At 44.9% G+C, this 21,395-nt stretch overlaps 1 protein-coding gene across 1 annotated transcript in view; it reads left to right on the top strand.

The window, feature by feature from the left end:
• Nucleotides 1-7,338, top strand: part of SLC37A3 (solute carrier family 37 member 3) — a 53,279-nt gene extending 45,941 nt beyond the window's left edge. The window contains exon 15 of the mRNA XM_042973601.1: nucleotides 7,139-7,338. Coding sequence (XP_042829535.1) covers nucleotides 7,139-7,150 — 12 coding nt within the window. The 3' untranslated portion in view covers nucleotides 7,151-7,338. The remainder of the gene's footprint in view (nucleotides 1-7,138) is intronic.
• The last annotated feature ends 14,057 nt before the right edge of the window (nucleotides 7,339-21,395 follow it).

The following is a 21,395-nucleotide window of genomic DNA, read 5'->3' as shown; positions in this document are numbered from 1 at the left end:
CCAATAGCTCTGTTAAGCACTTAGTGAATAAGAAACCACTAAAGACGGGTGTGGCATCGGTTTGTTACATACTATCTGGCGTATAGTTAAGAGCAAGTCTCTAGGGAAATGCACTCAACTTCTGTAACTTCAACTCCCTGTCCGTCCCAACCACACCGCTCTGCCAATTGCCTGTGTGAGTGGTTTTCAAGGTTTCCTTTTTTTCTTTTTTCTTTTTAAAGGTTTCTTTATTTACTGTGAGAGAGAGAGAACTTAAGCAGGGGAGGGCAGGGAGAGTGGGAGAGAGAATCCCAAGCTGCTTCCGTGCTGTCAGTGCAGAGCCCAACGCGGGGCTTGAACTCACAAACTCTGAGATCCTGACCTGAGCCGAAATCGAGTCGGATGCTTAACCGAGGGACTCACCCAGGCACCCCAAGGTTTCTAAGTCATAAACCCTTTTGAGAATCTGAAAGCCATTACCCTCTGTCTAGATCAAAACGCACATATGAATGAACATTGAAGATTTGTTACAGGGTGTTCATGGGCCAAAACTTGAAGCCCATCCTTGGACCACAAAGTTAGAAACCTTGGTGTAGAGAATCAAGTGCCATCTGGCATGAAGTTTTCCACAGTCCAGTTTCTAGCTGTTTCTTTACCGAATCTCCCTTTGCCACTCTATGTGAATCTTCTACAGAGTCAGATGCTTGGCTTTATCCCTTGCTACAAATGGCAGTGCATTTTCATACCTTATTGTCTTTTTTTTTTTTTTTTTTTTTAGGAATCACCTCTTTTTAATTTTTTTAAGTTTTTAAAAAACTGTGATTAAAATATGCATAACCTGGGGCGCCTGGGTGGCTCAGTCGGTTGAGCGTCTGATTTCGGCTCAGGTCATAATCTCACAGTTCGTGGGTTCGAGCCCTGCATCAGGCTCTGTGCTGACCGCTTGCTCAGAGCCTGGAGCCTGCTTCAGATTCTGTTGTCTCCTACTCTCTCTGCCCCTCCCCCGTTCACGCTTTGTCTCACTCTGTTTCTCAAAAATAAATTAAAAAAAAAAAACAAATACACATAACCTAACATTTACTATCTTAACCATTTTAAGCGTATAGTTCAGCCATGTTATGAGTGTTTCTGTTGTTTATACCCTCTTGTCTGTAATACCCCTTTTTAACTCTCCGCCTTGTGAACCTGAACTTTCCTTCAAGGCTTGGCCAGCAGCAGCTAGTCCCAGCAGCCTTTCTCAGCCAGCCTCCCTAGCATCCACTGTCGCCCTTTCCCTGTCTAGGAATAGCAGAAGTACTTACCTGGTGCTTAGCTGTTTCTGTCTTAGCTATTTTGACATCTAACTCCCCAATGAGATTGTTGCTCTTTTTCTCCAACGCCTAATGGTTGGTGCTAAGTAAAAGGCGATCATGTTGGAAAAGGTGGAAGGAAGATGAGAGAGTGGAGGGTGGGCAGAGCGGAGTGTGGTCCCTGACCCTGCAAATGGCCCTTCCCTTTGCCTTAGAAACAGTCCACCTCTTGCAGGAGGCGGCCAGGTGCTGAGGCCGGCTGGCGTACGTACGGCACGTCATCCTCTCCTCAGGCTCTTTGGGAGACCTGTCAGGGCCGAGGCAACAGGAACAGTGAACTTCTTGCTGCAGCGCAGATCTCATGCTGTTCGAGCTGCTGTCTCTGTTCCTGCTGTGTGCTTTGGCCTGGACTGTCCCACTCCTTACACTGCTGTTCCGGTGCTGTTCCTCCCGCTCAGCCCCTGGTGCCCTGCCTCCGAGGAGCCTTTCCTGACAGCCCCACTCCGAGTGCTCTTTTTCTTCTTCAAACTCCCAGAGCTGTTATTCGTAGGCCACACAGTCTGCCCCAGGCTGATTGATTTTACTGCTCAATTTTGTTCTCTGGTCGTTTCTGGTTGTCATTTCCTCAATTAAATCGTGAGCATCAAAGAGTCAGTTCCACGTCCAAGGATGCAGCAGCCGTTTAATCAAGGAAGCCCGTTTACCTTCCCATGTGGCCTCTTGCACTTTTAGATTCCGGGTCACCTTCCTTTTGCTTTTCCTTAAGTGCCCTGATCATTTCTGGTGACCAAGTCTGTTTCAGCATGTATCTGAATAAATCAGACTATGAGATAATGATGTTTACATACGTGAACATAGGTTCGTGGTTATATATGTGTGTGTCATAGGTTATTATAGGGAACAACATGTATGTTATATATAAGTATACATGTTGCATATAACCATACACACATGTACATGTGTACATATATCTTTTTTTTATGTTTATTTTTTTTTGAGAGAGAGAGAGAGACAGAGCATGGGTGGGGGAAGGGCAGAGAGAGAGGGAGACACAGAATCTGAAGCAGGCTCCAGGCTCCGAGCTGTCAGCACAGAGCCCGATGTGGAGCTTGAACCCACAAAGTGCGAGATCATGACCTGAGCTGAGGTCTGATGCTTAACCAACTGAGCCACCCAGGCACCCCTATATATCTTAAGTCTAATAATTGAAAAATTCCATACCTGAGCATCCAGGGGTGTGGCCTTTCCATCATCCTGACATAATAGTTCCTATGCCTGTACATCTTTAAAAGGTGCCTGCCCATTATTCACTACGCCCTTTTATGCCCACTGCATTGTTGTGAGGCAGGCAGGACGTGTGGTTCTGTTCCTTAAATCGAGAGCTGAGGCTCAGAGACATTCAGGGGTTTGCCCAGGGTCACGTAGTCAGTAAATGACAGAAACAGAACTAAATAAAAACCCAGGCCTTTTGACTTAACTCTGGGGCCTTTCCCATTATGCCATGCGGCCCCCTCCCAGTGAATCTTATCCTAGGCTACAAGGTGTTTACATCGTGTAACTGCTCCCCCCTTTCCGAGGGCCGGGGTCCCGGGGCGTGAGCAACCCTTGCATCACAGCTGCCTCCGGCCCTACACCTGCTGCGCGGCACTGCACCCAGACCCCTCAGGCTGCCATCCATGCTCCAGCCCACGGCTTCCCTCTGCAGGTGCCTTCTGCCCCACGTTTCCCTTCCTAAAGAACACCTCTTCCCTCTTTTCCTCAGCCCTTTTCTCTGAGGCTCAGGCGGATTCTGCACCCTGACAGACTCTTGCACTGTAATTTCTTCCCTCTTCCCGGGCTGGGTGCACGGGTTGCACACACTCAACCTTAGCCAGGTCTGCCTCTTGCCTCCTGACCAAGATCCCTGCTTCTTACCTTTCTTTCTAATGAATGCTTAATTAACCTAGAACAAGGCGCTGGCCCCTAACATGCCAGTAGTCCGCTTTCTAGTGCCTGCTATTGCCCTCCTATTAAAGAAGTAACTTTTTTTCTTTTGTCTTTTTTGCCCCTCCAGAAATTCAAGAGGTAGCAAAATCATTTGAAACTGTTTTGAATCCCCTCTATCACAGTGAGGTGCTGACAAACAGGCTGCCCCGTTTGACCAGAATGTTGTGGCTTTTAACGGGATAATCGTATTTACGTGAAACCTTTCATCTAAGGACTTCAAAGGCCTTCACCTTGTTTAATAGTTATCATCACGCTCTAAAGAGGGACATCAGGCGACCGTAGTCCGAGTTTCTGTGTGTGTGTGTGTGTGTGTATGTGCAGTCTCTTATTTATTTAGCGTTTCGTTCATTGTCCTAGCCTCACCATAGAAAAGTTTCAGAAACCCAACAGTAATGCAGTTGGTTTCCATTAAAATTACCACCTAATGAATAGCATACATGAGTTGCCTTTGTTTCAGGGGACGAATATGTTAATGGGGTTATAAAATAACAGGGGCCAGGAGGGTGGGGCTGGGGCGGGCGTGAAGCAGCCATCACTAAAGAAGAGTCTGCAGAGACCCTGCCCCAGAGGCCCCTGTAGTCGTGAAATAGGTTTCATCATTGCACCACCAGTTGTGTTCATGAAAAAGATGATTTTTTTTTTTTTTTTTTTTTTGGAGAGAGAGACAGGAAGGGCATCTCCAGCAGGCTCCGCGCTGTCAGTGTAGAGCCCGGTGCGGGGCTCAAACCCACGACCCTGAGATCATGACCTGAGCTGAAATCAAGGGTCGGGCTGAGCCACCCAGGCGCCCCCATGTAAAAGGTGATTCTATAAACAAGTTCTTGGAGGGAACGTAAGTGTGGCATTGTCACCCAGATTTGTCGTTTAGCAGAACTTTTGAGAAGTAAGCGCGTGTCAAGACGGAAAGAAAGGTTCCTAATTAAGTTAAAACAAGGCCCAAGCTACCCCACCCCACCCTTACACCTCTCACCCCTGCAATCACTTAGGCTACTGAAACAGCCTCTGGATAAAGGGATGGGTTAGTTAAGAATCTTAAAAAAAAATTTTTTTTAATGTTTGTTTATTTTTTTAACGTTTATTTTATTTTATTTTATTTTATTTTATTTTATTTTATTTTATTTTATTTTATTTAAAAAAATTTTTTTTAACGTTTATTTATTTTGAGACAGAGAGAGACAGAGCATGAACGGGGGAGGGGCAGAGAGAGAGGGAGACACAGAACCGGAAGCAGGCTCCAGGCTCTGAGCCATCAGCCCAGAGCCCGACGCAGGACTCGAACTCACGGAACGTGAGATCGTGACCTGAGTTGAAGTCGGACGCTTAACCGACTGAGCCACCCAGGCGCCCCAATGTTGTTTATTTTTGAGAGAGAGTGAGAGCGAGCATGAGCAGGGGAGGGGCAGATAGAGGAGGAGACACAGAATCTGAAGCAGGCTCCAGGCAGCTCTCAGCACAGAGCCCAACACAGGGCTCGAACTCAAAGACCACAAGATCATGAGCTGAGATGAAGTCACACGCTCAACCGGCTGAGACACCCAGGCGCCCCAAGAATCTTGTCGAGAAAAGACTCACAAGGGTGGCACGTAGGAATGACCCAGAGCGGTCCCCCTTCCCACATCCGTCTCCCATTTGGCTCTCGCACAGCCATGTCACGTCTTACCAGCTCATTTAGTGCTACGGGACTGTGGTGGTTCTGATCTACAAGGAGATTTTCATATCAACATTTATGTTTTCCTCCCTCTGCCCACACCAAAAGAAGCCAGCCGTTCACGGTCACGTTCTTTTCCCCATCTCAGGCCGCTCGTTCCTCTGGACTCAGCAGGGGGAGACAAAGTCCCAGAGACCCTGCCGACTATAATTTTCAGCCCCAGAAGGTGCCATATGATTTTTATTTCATTATTACTTTTTATGTGTTTTGAAACCCTCCCGGCTAGTTATTTTGAGTTCCTGTTCTACCACCTACCCCTGCCCACAGCCTCCTACCCCTGCTGATGGCCACCCAGCCTGTTTGACAGAAAGGTGGAGATTCTCTGGAGTTTCTCTCCTTGGACTGTTCTGTCTCCCAGAGGAAGTGATGCCTTAGCTTCACTGTAAATCCCTGTGCCTTTGAATAGCTTCCCTCCACCTCTTGTTTCCAGTCTTTAAACTCTGCAGGCCTGTCAGTTGAGATTCCCAACCATGCACTCCACACCCTGCCACAACCATCCCTTCTATCATGAGTAGTGAGTCCAAATCCAAATCCAAATGGACGGACTCCCCATGCAAACTTCTCTCTCCCTCTTCTTCCCAACAACTGTTCCCTCTCTGACCTGGGCAGCTTTGAATTATTGAGGTAAGACCTAAAGCACATTCTGTCTCCTCCCCAGTGTGACAGCTTCGAGTTGTTATCTCCAAACAGCTGTTAGGGACCTGCACTCGGGAATGTTCTCTTCCAGCAGCAGAGTGCGCCCTCCCTGGTGAGGCCGTTCCATTGTTGGATAGCTGGAATTGTTAGGAAACTCGTTCTCCTTTCTTGATTATTTCTTCCCTCCAAAGCAACATTTCTTCCTTCCGAAGTCTTTTATTCTCTTGGTATATTTGAGGACAACTTCCATCTCTCTCTCTTTTAGCTTTTTGGGCTTCCAATCTTAAATTTGTATCGGAACTATTCCCCCAGCTATTGGTTTCTGATTGAATCTGGCAGTGCGGTCCTTTACTTTTGAAGCCATTGGCTGTCTCCTTTTGTTTGAGCTCCGCTTCTCTCTCCGATTGGATTTCACCTCTTTCTCCTAATCCCCGATCTCAAGAAAGCTCTCTGGACAAAACTGTTTCATCTTCTGTGGTCCGGAGGCTCTCGTTCATATTCTGTTTTTCAGCCTTGTCTTTATCAGTCTACAGAACTCTGGAAGGTCAGAATTACCTTCTAATCATTTAGAAAAATCCCCTAATGCAGTGCCTGGCGAGTGGAAGGTAGAACCTAGCAAATGTTCCATTTTCACTTCCTATAGGAAGCTTACTTCTTCATATTTCTCTAAAACCTACAGTTGACTACCAAGTATTTATGTCTAGCCCCATTTTGTTACTCAGTTTTTAATCTTAAATTGCCTGGAGCTCCCTGGGATGTCCTGTGCGCAGCCCAATTTAATACAGCTTGTTTTCCCCACCCAGTCGGTAAAAACCTACTACCATATAGCCTTCCCCATGGTCTTTGTATGATAGGCTGCTTGGAACATTTTTGAGCAACCATGACTCTTCATCATTAAGTAGCTCTTTTCCTAGACCATGAGTCCCTGACTGTGCCATAATCTTCACACATTGTCAGTGCCAACAGCACCCTGCAACCCCCCCAGCCAGGATCACAGCCTTAAGGATTTTTTTTTTTTTAGGAGAGTGAGAGAGAGAGAGAGAAAGAGAGAGAGAGAGAGAGAGAGAGAGAGAGAGAGAGAGAGAGAGAGACTGACTCTCAAGCAGGCTCCACGCACAGCGTCAAGTTCAATATGGAGCTCAATCCTACAAACCATGGGATCATGACCTGACCCCAAATCAAGAATTGGACACTTAACCAACTGAGCCACCCAAGCACCCTTTATTTTCTGTCTTCTTGATGCTCTGATGTTTGTGGTCTCTATGACTGGGCAGAGGCTGCCTCTCCCAGAGAGAGCAAAGGGCTCACCCGGGAGCACACTTTTCATATGCAAATGAACCAGTCCAGAACCCACAGCCTGAACCAACCATCTACTTTATCAACCACTTACACACCAAGCCATTATTTCCTTTGCCCTAAATCACCCCAGAGCCAGGTACCAGATAGCTAGGGACAGCCCCTATTTCCCAAAGCCTAGCAGAATTATTCAGACAAGCCAGTCCTAAATGATTTACCCTGTCCTGCCTTGCCTTTCCTGCAGAAAACGCAATAAAAGCTCTGGCTCCTGTTTTCTCCTACTCCTCCTGTCCCCAGACCCAAACTGGAGCTTCCCTACGTGGTCTTGCGTGATATGGGGCGCCCTCTGCTCAAGAATGGTAAGTAATAAACATCTTCTTTCAATGGCATGAACTTTTCTGTGTCATCACTCTGTAACCTCCATAAATTAAAATCCTGCAGGTAAAATTGAGACAAAGACTCATTTTTGTTGTTTCACGTGTCAGTTCTTCGCTGCATTTTTTAAACTGGATTGTGCACATCCACTGCATTTTGTTTATTCTTCAGCTGATGGACATTGGGCTCTACCCGTGTTGGCTCTTGTGAAAAATGAGGCTATGAGATTTGCATACAAGTTTTGTGTGGATGTATGTTTTCAGGTCTCTCAGGTGTATTCCTAGGTGTGGAATTGTCGGGTCACATAGTGACTATATTTAACATTTAGAACTGCCGAACTATTTTCTGAAGTGGCTATGCCGTTTTATAATCCCACCGGCAGTCTGTGAAAGTTCCAGTTTCTCTACGTCTTCCCTGACACTTGTTATTGTCTGACTTTTGATTTTTAAAATTTTTATGTACTTATTTTTATAAATTGCAACTTTATTTTTTTTAATTTTTATTATTTAAAAAAGTGTATTATTTTGAGATAGGGAGAGAGAGCACAAGTAGGGGAGGTGCAGAGAGAGGGAGAGAGAGAATCCCAAGCAGTCTCCATCTATCAGTGTGGAGTCTGACATGGGGCTGGAACTCATGAACCGTGAGACCATGACCTGAGCCGAGATCAAGAGTCTGATGGTTAACCAACTGAACCACCCAGGCGCCTCTGTCAAACTTTTTAAACATTTAGTAATCTTCGTAGATTTGAAGTAGTGTCGTCTTGTGGTTTTGATGGGCAGTTCTCTAATAACTAACACTGTTGAGTAAGTTTTCATGTGTTTATTGGCCATTTGCATATCTTCCTGGAAAAATGTTTCCTTTGCCCATTTAAAAATTAGGTTATTTGTCTTTTTATTGTTGAGTTGTAGGAATTCTTTATATATTCTGCATACGAGTCCCTTACCAGATATATGATCTGAAAATCTTTTTCTTGTAATCTGTGAATTATCTTTTCACTTGCTGGTGTCCTTTGAAACACAAATTGTTTTCATTTTGATGAAGTCACCTTAGTTTTTCTTTTGTTGCTTTTGATTTTGGTGTCATATGTATGATATCTTTGCCTAAGCCAAGGTCATGAAGATTTAGTCCTAAGTTTTCTTTTCAGAGTTTTATTGTTTTAGCTCTTACTTTTAGGTGTATAATCCATTTGAAGTCAATTTTTGTATATGGTATGAGCTAGGAGTCCAAGTTACTTCTTTTGCATGTGGACATCCAGTTGTCCCAGCTTCGTTTACTGAAAAGACTATTCTTTCCCCATTGAATTGTCTTGACACCCTTGTCAAAGACCCACTGATGATGGGGCGCCTGGGTGGCTCAGTCGGTTAAGTGGCCGACTTCGGCTCAGGTCATGATCTCGCAGTCCGTGAGGTCGAGCCCCGCGTCAGGCTCTGTGCTGACAGCTCAGAGCCTGGAGCCTGTTTCAGATTCTGTGTCTCCCTCTCTCTCTGCCCCTCCCCTGTTCATGCTCTGTCTCTCTCTGTCTCAAAAATAAATAAACGTTAAAAAAAAAAATTAAAAAAAAAAAAAGACCCACTGATGATTAATGTCAGGTTTTTTCCTGGACTCTCAATTCTGTTCCATTGACCTAAAACATCTGAATGATCTGTATGTCTGTCCTTATGTCAATACCAAACAGTCTTGATTATTGAAGCTTTGTAATAAGTTTTGAAAACAGGGAATGTGGGTCTTCTGACTTTGTTCTCCTTTGTCAAAATTGGTTTGGTGATTCTGGGTCCCTTGTATTTCCACATGAATTTTATAGTTTGTCAATTTCTGCAAAAAAAAAAAACAAAACACACAAAACAAACAAAACACAAAAAAACAAAAAACCCAAAACCACAAAACAAAACAGGCAGCTGGATTTGGAAGGGGATTATGTTGACGCTGTATATCAATTTGGGGGATATTGCCATCTTAACAGTATTAAATCTTCTAGTCTTTGATATGGCTATCTTTCCAATTTTTAGGCCTTCTTTAATTTCATTCAATGATGTTCCATAGATTTCAGCGTACAAGTCTTGTACTTCTTTTGTTACATTTATTCCTAAGTGTTTTTTCTTGTTGATGCTATTGCAAATGGGATTATTTGCTTAATTGTACTTCATATTGTTCATTGCTAGTATATAGAGATATAGCTGGTTTTTATATATTGGTCTTGTGTCCTATAACCTAGCTGAACTTGTTTTATGTTCTAATAATTATTTTCTGAATTCCTTAGGATATTTTTTGTATGTAAGATCACGTCATCTGGGAATAGAAATAGTTTTATTTCTTCCTTTCCAATATGGATGACTGGTATTTCTTTTCCTTACCTAATTTCCCTGGTTAGAGCATGGAGCCCCACACAGGGCTCAATCTCACAAACTGAGATCATGACTTGAGCTGAAATCAAGAGTTGGATACGTAACCAACTGAGACACCCAAGAACCCCTGTGGGTTTTTCATAGATGACCTCTTGCCTTTTTGTGATCCTACACTATCTTTCTTTTTTTTTTTTTTTTTAATTTTAGTGGTTATTTATTTTTGAGAGAGAGAGAGAGACAGAGCATGAGTTGGGGAGAGGCAGAGAGAGAGGGAGACACAGAATCTGAAGCAGGCTCCAGGCTCTGAGCTGTCAGCACAGAGCCAGATGTGGGGCTCAAACTCATAAGCCATGAGATCATGACCTGAGCCAAAGTTGGATGCTTAACCGACTGAGCCACCCAGGTGCCCCATTTCATCCAACGCTATCTTATTTCTCTGTCTCCTCTCTGAAATTGTGGTCTGGTGAAAGGAATGTGGACCTCAAAATCAGATTTGGGTTTGAATTGATTGTCTTATTAATTCTACCAAGAAATGTTGAGTGTTAGACACCAGTGTATAGAAGAAAATCTCTGCTCTCAAACTGCTGTTAATATATTAATAAAACAGTGAGACAGATAGATAAAATATTGTTGTACGATAAGTGCTATGATGGGGGTATGGCCAGGGCAATGAGAAGTACAGAAAACAGGCCCTTGGAAAGATCAACTTGAGGATATGTTGCCTAAATTACTCTTGAACAATTGGAGATAGTCTTGGGAGAGAGGGAATGTGTGCAGATATGGAATGGTAGCTGGATTCTGTGAGCCACAGGTAGGTCTGTGAGGCTTGAGTGTGGGGTGCTTGCAGAGGGGCTCAAGGTGATCCTAGAGAGGGATGAGCGGGGCCATCTTTCCAAGGGCCTTGTAAGCTTCTGAAGGCTTGGTGAGAAGTGGATGGTGGTAGGAGAGGAGATGGATTGGTGGTGAGTGAGATCATGAGTGGGAAGATCTGGAGATAGGAGGTTACTGCCCAAGCAGGGAAGAATTGAAGGCCCAAAGTAAAATTTGAAGAAGGGAATAGAGTCAAGGAAGATTCAAAGGTGGAATTAACAAGATATGTTGCACTAGACCGTGAGAGGTGAAGGAAATGGACTTGAAGGGAATGACTCTCATGTTTTTGATCTGGGCATCTGGGTTGTTTGGTGGATTAACCTGAGACTCTGTTTTCTCATCCATAAAATGGGAAAAATACTTCACAGATAACAGTATGTGCATCTCAGCGCAAGCATCTGGTTAGGACTCAGTGAATACTTACTCTTTTTACTTTCCCCCATTGTTTCTGTTTCTTCTGTTCTTTTTTTAAGAATTTTTTAAAGTTGATTTTGAGAGAGACAGAGACAGCATCCGAGAGAGGGGCAGAGAGAGGGAGAGGGAGAATCCCAAGCAGGCTCTGCACTGTCAGCACAGAGCCTGATGTGGGGCTCAAACTCACGAAATCATGAGATCATGAGCTAAGCCAAAACCGAGTCAGATACTTAACCGACTGAGCTACCCACGTGCCCCTGTTTCTTCTGTTCTTTAAATGTAGGTCTTCATTAGGTTAGTTCTCCCTACAGAATGCTTTGCTGTGTCCCACAGTCCCCACTGGTACCCCTGTGTGGGTGACTCCCGTATCTCTCTCTCCATCCTTATCTCTCTCCTAAGTATTTTTGACTGTGTTCTGGGCATCTCCATGACCTGTTCACCTTCACAAAGGAGAAGCATCCCCCAGCTCTCTTCTTCCTCCTCGTGTCCATACGCCTATGAATGCCACTGTCATCTTCTGTCATTCCACCTTAAAATCATTTTTGCTAGTTGAAAAACACATTTCTGTCTTACGGTTTCTAGTTTTCCAAAGTCATTTTGATGTCCTTCTCTCCGCCCATCTCCTCCCATTCAGGGAAATTTGGGCTCCGTTTGATCCCCTCCATAACCCTGTACACACCTGTTTCCTTTTCTGTCCCCATAGTGCTGCCTTCCATCAGGCCTTCATTACTCCCATCGGAACTAAAGCTCTAGTTCTCTACCCCTGGTTTCTGTCCCTTTTGGTCCCCCCCATCAGGCAACTGCCAGGCTGAGTGTCTAGAGACTAACCTGATCAGGACTCTCACCCTGGTGAGGGTCTTCAGTGAGTTTTCCACACCCAGTGGATAGTTGCTCAAGGCACCGCGTGTCCGAACCTGTGTGCTTTCCGTTTCTATCTCCCCACATCCTTGTAGACAAATGAGATTGTTTTATGCACCGTGAGTATCATCTCTGCATCTTCCCTTGTGGGAAGTGTGCTTGTTCTCCAAGTCACAGCTCATGGATCCTGCCTGACTTTGATCAAACCAGATAACTCTCCTTCCTCATATCCTGTAGCACTTCGTGCTTATTTAAAATGATTTGTGTACATATCTTATCTCTCCTACTGGATTTAATCTCCTCAAGGGTGCTGCCTTTATCTCTATAACCCCCAAAATGCCTGTCTCATATTCAATAAATATGTGTTAATGGAAGGTACTACATTCTCATCTTCCTGAAGCATGAGCTTTGCTCTTCCAAACGCCTGTCCCTGAGGGTCTATGACGCAGACAGTAAGAGGATGAAGGGCAGCTGACTTTCCCCTGTGGATCCTCTTGTAATTTCATACAGAGTAGTATGAGGATATTACAAAGACACGTTCTTATTTAAATTCTCGGTAACTAAGTCCAGCAGCATTTGGTGGGTTTTATATAGTCCATATAGCTTTTAACTCTTTATGTGGCTTGCATGGGCATAAGTCATCATACACTGTAGGGGAGCTTGAGAGACTGGGCAATTAACCCAAGTGCTAGGCAGTTATGCAGAACTATAGGTACCGGTCTGGCTTTTCCTGGTAGAATCTAGAACTTAAGTTTATATACTTCTTAGGTACTTTTAGCCAGGTGATTCGTTTGGGAAATTGCATGCGGTACGCCTTGCCCTCCCTTGCCCTTCCCTGCAGTAGCTTCTCAGAAGGCTGCCTCAGCTGGGTTTTCAAGGAGGTGGCTCTCAGTCCCGGTTTCCAATTAGTGATTTCCAGGAACTGAGAAGGGAAACAGGAATAGAAAGAGTTAGAGAGTTTCTGTCTTAGGCTAAAAAAACTCAAACGCTCAGTTCCTATAGCACTTGTCTCCTGGCAGCGAGACAAGGAAAGAAAGAAACTGTGAAGGGTGCCAGGGTGCCAGTAGAGCATCCGTGTCCTTGGCAGAGCTCTGAATCGCATTCACAGCTCTCGGTGATTCATCGTGTGCAGGCCTGCCCACCCATGATCCGAGTGGCCGAGGACAGGGTGAGTCAGGCCTCCCGCAGCTTCCTTTCCTGACTTCAGTTCCGTGCCCTTCCCGGGCTCGCCGGGCTGCGGGGCCGAGGGGAGGCCAATGATGCGGGGTGGTGCCGGCTAGGAGACGCAGGGCACTGGTCCATTCCTTTTTGAAGGGCTTCCTGCTCCCGTCTGCTCTAAGCCCTAGGGAAATATGGAGAAGAAAGGGAATCCTGATATTTGGAAGGAAGGCAGCGGTCATTTTAAAGACCTATCTAAATTTGGGGCCTACTTAGCCCCATTAGCTGGATAAGCTTCTGGGTCAGTCTCTACAGTATCTCTCATTGTTATATGATGCCCCTCTTAAATGTGGTCTGCAGCCTGTTCGCTGTGTCCCATTCTTTTCTCTTAATTCTTTTCTCTCTCTCCCCTTGCTCGGCGGGAGTTCTATTTATTTATGAAATCACAGCTGTTGGACTTTTCCTTTCCAGGATAGTTTTCCAACCCAGGTATGTCCCATCTCTTGGTTGGCCCTCCCCTATCACTAGCCCTAACTCAGAAGATATTACCAACAGCAAATTATGTCAATGCCGAATCCTAGGGTTCTCAGCACCAAACCCCCTAGTGTGGGTCCAGGCCCAGAGTTCACCACGTTTGTCCCCATTTGACCTGCAGCAGAATCCGTGGTTTAAAAATCCTCCTAATGCTGGGGCACCTGAGTGGCTCGGTCAGTTAAACATCTGACTCTTGATTTTGGCTCAGGTCATGATCTCACGGTTCGTGGGATCGAGCCCTGCATCGGGTTCTGTGCTGATGGCACGGAGCCTGCTTGGGATTCTCCCTCTCCCTCTCTCTCTCTGCCCCTCCCCTGCTCACGCTGTCTCTGTCTTTCACCCTCATGGTAAATTTAAAAACTTAAAACAAAAATCCTCCTAATGCCATATTATGCTTAAAAATGGAGCATTCTTCATCTGGCCAACCCGAGACAGGCCGCAGATCTCCTGGCCTTAGCTAAGCTTCCTGTTGTCTTGCCACTGCACAGCTCTTGCCGTGTGTCCTATTTTATGTTTGTAGCAAGGCATTTTTTCTCTTTCGCCCCTTCCCCAGCACTGATATTCTTGGATCCACTCAAGTTCAAATGATGATGTGTCCGTGTTCCTCCCTCACAGCGGGGGAGTGCCTTCTAGCTCCGCATGTGTCTATCACCAGAATTGTTCCAGGACGCTTTAGAGAAATCCAGGCACAGCTAGGTTGGGTGACTTGGCTAGAGTGGCATAGCACTGTCTGAGCGAGAGTGATAATTTACTGTGTTAGAGGTTTTCTGTTCTCCCTTCCTTGTGGCTGCACAGCACACATGCTCTGAGGAGAATGCAGCTTTATTAACAAAACCTCCAAGTGCATTTGCTTCCCAAAAGAACTAGACAAGACGAGGCACTGGGGCTGTGTCAGCTATCCCGCGGGCGAGGGTAGAAAGCAGAGGAGGTTGGTTGTGAATAATACCTCACTTCTGTACGGGGTCAACACTTGTCGTAAATATGACCAGGTCTCTGGATCGAAGCTAATTCTAAGCCCTACCGGATGACCCATTTATTTCAAACACGTTGCACGGTATTTTGAAGCGTGAGGGATGGTTACCTAAAATTCACTGCAATGGGATGACTTGGAGGCACTTCAGTGTGAATTGTTTTGAAGTCACTTTCATTTTTATTGTCAGAACAAATCCACGAAATAGGTAGGACAGAGATTTAGGCCCATTGTAAAGTGAGGACCCTGAGGCACAGTGAATGAATGAATGAATGAGTGAGTGAGTGAGTGAGTGAATGGGGCCAACCGCATTTATTCCAGAAAGCACAGACTTGGTTCGCACAGTTGAGATTAGACCCCTGCTCCGTGTTTGATTTCTGTCACATTGCTCTTTTCTCAGGAAACTTCCTTCACTTAAGAGATGAGACCGGGCCATCCCCAGGAGGACCTGTGCTCTGAGTGGTTTTATTAAAGCCATAAGGACTTTCTCTGAGCTATCCACACGCTCTTGCCTACAGTGGTGTGCATGTCATCTGGAACTTACAGTGAGCCCTGGGAGCAGCCCCCTGCTGCAGCCCGTCAGGACTCAACTCCTCTGGCTCTGTCCACACCCTCCCAGACACGTTCCCGCTGGCATCCACCTGACTTTGTCCTGACCGTGCCACTTCCACCTCATCGACTCCTGACCTTGTCAGCTCCCGGACTCGTGGGGCAGGAGAAGGGGATGCTGCCTCCCTGCCCCCCCAGAGATGCTTCCCTTCGTTCCGTAAGTAATTCTTGAGCACCTGCCATTTGTTGGGTTCTCTAATTATATTGCTTGTCATCATTGTGTCCACCTACTGCCTTCAAGGTCATTGTGCCCACCTACTGACTTCAAGGAAGCCCTCCCTCTTTCTGTAATGAGTTTAGTGCTGGACTGATAGCGTCCCAACACTTTTAATTGCCATCGCTACCAAGGAATTGAACATCTACGTTACTGACCGTCCAAACATCCCACCCTTCTAGTTCTCTAGACCTTAAATGCAGTATCTCCATTTACAGGACGCTGCAGGCACCCACGAGGATGGTTAAGCTTTTGGACTTGCTAATCAGGTGCGAATGTTCCTCCTCTAACCTTCTCGGCTCAAAATCTCTCTGACCACGTTTCTTGGGATCATGACCCTTCCCTCCTTTCCCTTGCCCTTGACAGACATCACTAATCAATGGCCAGGGCACTTAGTCAAACTGAGTCTGGACACGGATTTGAAAGTCCTCAACATGAAACACGAACACCGCTGCATCTTATCACATTTGGCCTGAAGAGTTACAGCTATTTTCAAAACCTTTTGAGACCACCACCTTTTTCTCTCCTTCCCACCTGAAGTGGGAGCCCTAGACTCCTCGTTCTGCCCGTCGCCCCAGGCTACCTTCTCTTCTTTCTTTGCAGAGCTCAGAAAACCCCATGGTTGACCATTTCAAAGATGTGCCTTCAAGTGTCCAAGATGCCTCACTCTTGGATTTGTATTACATTCATCTTAAGCATAGTTAGAAGCCACCCCCGCCATAAGCTTTTTCCACACCCCCCACCTTAGAGCGCCAAGCACTGATGGCTGGGCCATAGTGAGGGTTGCTGTACGTGTGTGCTCTCCAGCCTCACCTGGGCCCCAGTGACACTCACCAGTCATCTGATTCTTCCTCTGTTGGCTGCCTGAGTCACCTTCTGCAGCAGATGCACCATTGGGGAGCCATCAGAGTCTCATTTCCTATCTCGTTGAGGAGTGAGAAGCCACCTTCCTTCCTCTCCACTAAAGTGTTCTCTTGACTTTCTCCTTCCCTTTCCCCTTCACTTCCAGCTACATTATCCTAGCCCTTTGTCAGGTCTCTTCACTCTGCTCCCCTTACATCTTCTGCTCCATCAGTTCCCTCCCTTCTCTCTTTCTCTCTAGTTTCTAGTCTCTTCCATGCTACTACTTCAGTCTCTCCTAACCCAGAAAACAGATAAAATGAATCCAAGTGATGCCCCAAAGCCTCTCCCCATCTTCACTGTTAAATGAATTGAAAATCATCTGTCCCTAAATGATATAGCTACCACCCTCTGCCCCATTTCGACACTCCCTCTCCACCCTGTGGCCGTCAGCTTCTGCGGCTCCTCCAAAGAGCCCCCTCCTGGTCCCCACCTTCCCTTCCATTCCCATCCCATGGCCTTGTTCAGGGCCAGACCTTCCCTCCCTTTCACCTAGCTGTGCAGAAGCCTCTGTCACCTCTTTCAATCTATCTTATACATTGATTCCCAGCTAATCAATCTCAGAGACAACTTTGAGAACTTCATCCTGCTCAGAATTAAGTGGAAAATCCCCAGTCTGGCAATCATGGCACCCTGGTCCTGATCTCTTTGCAGCCACCTCTCCACTTGGATTCTTCTTTATCCAAACTGAACCCCATACTGAGGTATACCCTCTGTTGTTCTTCCTATAGACCTTGACTCATGCTTCTTCTGGAACAGACTTGCCTTCTTCTCTGTCCTTAGATGCTCAGCTCAAGTTCTCTCACCTCCACAAATGTTTTGGTGATCCCCACAAGTGGGTGTATTCTCTTCTCTGGATCTCTTGAGGCACATTTTTGGAACATCTTGAAAGCACTGTCATATTACTATGATTCGGTCTATTTCTGGCCATTGATCTCCTTGAGGATAAGGAATATGTATCTTTAACATTGTCTACCTTCCCGGCCCAGTGTCCAGTGTAGAGCTTCGCGTTATTGCTAAGTCCTTGCTCAGCGCACATGAGGTATCCAGTGTTAATCATTCTGAGCCCGAGGCCCAAACTGGTGGCCCACGCAGCTCACATGGTAATCCCTGACATGTTTTGTCTAGCTCCTCTAGAGTTGGCTTGATTTTGTTTTTTTGGTGGTGATGAATTATGTTAAATATAAAATTCGCCATTTTAACCATTTAGAAAATTGTTTATTTATTTTTGAGAGAGAGAGAAAGAGAGACAGAGACAGAGAGAAAGCACAAGTGGGGGAGGGGGCAGAGAGAGAGAGAGAGAGGGAGACACAGAATCTGAAGCAGGCTCCAGGCTTTGAGCTATCAGCACAGAGCCCAACACAGGGCTTGAACTCATGAACTGTGAGATCCCGACTTCAGCTAAAGTCCGTCGCTTAACTGACCGAGCCAGCGAGGCGCCCCCATTTTAGCCATTTTTAAGTGTGCAATTCAGTGGCGTGAATTACATTCACAATGTTGTGTAATCATCACCACCATCTATTTCTACAGTGGTTTTTTTCATCACCTCAAACAGAAACTCTATAACCATTAAGCAATAACTCCCCAGCCTCTGGTAACCTCTTATCTACTCTCTATGAATTTGCCTCTTCTAGATATTTCATAGAGTGGAATCATACAATATTTGCACTTTTGTGTCTTGTTTATTTCACTTAGCATAATGTTTTTGAGGTTCACCCATTTTGTGGCAGGTGGCAATACTTCATTCCTTTTTATGGCTGAATGTGTTCTGTCTGTGGTGTGCATAGACCACATTTTGTTTATCCATTCATCTGTTGATGGACACTTGGATTGCTTCCACCTTTTGGCTCTTGTGAATAATGCCACAACAAACACTATCATAATCTGTTTGAGTCCCATATTTTAATTCTTTTGGGTATCTATCTGGGAGTGAAATTGCTAGGTCATATGGTAAGTGTATGTTAAACTTTTTGAGGAACCTGCTGTAGAGTTGTTAAAATTCAAAGCACTTAACAACTTTAAAAAATGAGAGATTACTCATAAAGATTAGACTTTTTTCAACTTCTCTTGAAAAAAAAAAAAAAAGAAAAAAGAAGAAGTCATCTGGCACTCATGGGTCTACCAGGCCCATTTCTGTAGGCATATAATCTGCTGGGGATGAGTGGGAACCACTCCCTGTAGATGAGGTATCTCATCTCCAGCTCGACAAGGTCCTCACTGGGTGACATCGGATCTGGACATTCTCTGCCTAGGCCCAGTGTAAGCCTTTGTTCTAGTTCCTTTCCTTCACTGTACCTTTCTAGCCTTCCCACATAACCACTCTTTCCTTCCTGTGTTCATACTCACCCCGCATTATTATTTGAGTGCATACTGTTCCTTTCCCTTTCTAGCCTGTAATTATCTGAGGGCAGAGAGCCTTTTTATCTCAGATTTATCAGGACCGGTGGACATGTTGTTGGTACACAAAGTCTTAGTTATATTAGTTTTTTTTTTGAGCTTATTTATTTGGACTGAGACAGAGACAGTGCAAGTAGAGGAGGGGCAGAGAGAGAGAGAGAGAGAGAGAGAGAGAGAGAGGGAATCCCAAGTGGGCTGTGCACCAGCACAGATGTGGGGCTTGATCTCATGAACTGTGAGATCATGACCTGAGCCGAAACCAAGAGTTGGACACTTAACCAACTGAGCTACCCAGGTGCCCCTATACTACATTTTTAAATTGAATATCTGGCTTTTAGGGCAGACCTTATTTGTACGATTATGACTAACAGAGTCAACCAACTGCTACACTGCATTGTGGAATGTTATAAGAAAAGGGCAAAAAGTCTAAAATCGGGGAAATGAATTACAGATGACAGGCAATGAGGGAAGGGCTAACTACTTCCTCATTTAACATATTTCTTTGTAAGGTTTTCTTTTCTTTTTTTTTTTGGTCACTGTAGGCTGTAGTCTGATGAAAATCATCTAAAAGAGGATTTATGGAAAACTCAAGTACAGTGTCATAGAATTAGAATTAGAGTAGATGTCATGAAATAGAATTATAGAATTCAGTTGTCACGCCTATATACACATGCAAGAGAAATTGAATCACTACCTCACATCATATACAAAAAAATAACTCAGATTGGGTCACCACTTAAATGTAGGAGCCCAAACTATAAAACTGTTAAAAAGAAACAGAGGAGTAAATCTTGGTGATGCTGATTCAGGCAGTGGTTTCTTAGAGATGCACCAAAAGCACAAGCAACAAAAGATAATTTGGATTTCATGAAATTGACAACTTTTGTGTTTCAAAGGACACCATCCAGAAAGTAGAAAATCACAGAATGGGAAAAATATTTGCAAATCATATGTCTTATGAGGAAATCGTAGCCAGAATATATAAGGGGCTCTTACCAGTCAACAAAAAAAGATAAGGAACCCAATTTAAAAATAGGCAAAGAATCTGAAGAGCTTTTCCTCCAAAGAACTTATCTCAATAGCCAGTAAGTACGTGAAAAAGCTCAACGTCCTTAGTCACTAGGGAAACACAAATCAAAATCGCAATGAGATACCACTTCATATCCATTAGGATGTTTTTTTTTTTCAACTTTTTTTTTTTTTTTTTTTTTTGGGACAGAGAGAGACAGAGCATGAACGGGGGAGGGGCAGAGAGAGAGGGAGACACAGAATCGGAAACAGGCTCCAGGCTCCGAGCCATCAGCCCAGAGCCTGACGCGGGGCTCGAACTCACGGACCGCGAGATCGTGACCTGGCTGAAGTCGGACGCTTAACCGACTGCGCCACCCAGGCGCCCCTCCATTAGGATGTTTATAATAAAAACATTACAGTAAAAAGTGGTAGAAAATTTACGGAGAAGTTGGAATCCTCATACATTGTCAGTAGGATTATAGGTGGCATAACCATTTTGGAAAGTGGTTTGGTGTTTCCTCAAAATATTAAACGTAGAGTTACCATATGATCCAGCAAGTCCACTCTTAGGTGTAGACACAAGAGGAGAAAAACATATGTTCACACAAGTGTCTCTTACAGCATTATTCAGAATAGCCAAAAGATTGGGGGTGACTGAGTGGCTCAGTTAGTTAAGTGCCCAACTCTTGATTTGGGCTCAGGTCACGAATCCACAGTTCTTGGAATCAAGCCCTGCTTTGGGCTCTGTGCTGCCAGTGCAGAACCTGCTTAGGATTTTGTTTGCCCCCCACCCCTTCTCTCTTTCTCTCTCTCTCTTTCTCAAAATAAATAAACTTAAAAAAAAAAAAAAGAATAGCTAAAAGATTGGAAGCAACACAAATTTCCATCAACTAATAAATGGATGAACAGAAATGATGTATGCATGCAGTGGAATATTATTCAGCCATAAAAAGGAATGATGTATTGCTACACCCCCTAATGTAGACGCATCTTGTAGACATTATGTACACATCATGCCAGGTGAAAGAAGTCAGACACAAGAGGCTATAGATTGTAGGATTCCATTTATATGAAATGTTCACAGTGGGCAAATCTATAGACATAGAAAGTAGATGAGGGTTGTCTGGGGCTGGAAAGGGCAGGGAATGGGAAGTAACTGCTAATGGGTACAGGGTTTCTTTTTAGAAGTGATGAAAATGTTCTAAAATTAGATTGAGTGATAGTTGCACAACTCTGAATATATTAAAAACCACTGAGCTGTTAAAAAAAAAAGTGGGGGGGGAAGAAACAGAAGACTCTGACATAAAATGTTCTTCATTCCTCTTACGTAACTACTAAAATACACAGTGCTCAAAGATGACAAAAGAAAATATGTCTGAGGTAGTTTAGACTAAAGCACTTACAGATGACTTGGAATGTGTATTGAGTTTGCTTTAAAACTCAAGGCTTGGGGCACCTGGGTGGCTGAGTAGGCTGAGCATCTGACTTCGGCTCAAGTCCTGATCTCACAGTCCATAAGTTCGAGCCCCATATCGGGCTGTGTGCTGACAGTTCAGAGCCTGGAGCCTGCTTTGGATTCTGTGTCTCCCTCTCTTTCTGCCCCCTCCCCCACTCACGTTCTGTCTGTCTGTCTGTCTCTCCCAAAAAATGAGTAAACATTAAAAAACAAAACAAAACTCAAGGCTTGCTCCAGGCACCCCTCCACGCAGGGTCAACTTGGGTGGAGGACAGATGAAATAAAATGAGCAGAAGATTGGCAATTGTTGAAGCTGCAGGGTGGGCACCCAGGAGTTCACAGTTATTCTCTCACAGTTTGGGAGGCTTGGGTGTCTGTTGGGCCAGACTCTCT

This window comes from Panthera tigris, chromosome A2, assembly GCF_018350195.1.
Source record: "Panthera tigris isolate Pti1 chromosome A2, P.tigris_Pti1_mat1.1, whole genome shotgun sequence".
Classification (NCBI taxonomy): domain Eukaryota; kingdom Metazoa; phylum Chordata; class Mammalia; order Carnivora; family Felidae; genus Panthera; species Panthera tigris.
This window is presented reverse-complemented; position numbering and strand designations above follow the sequence as displayed.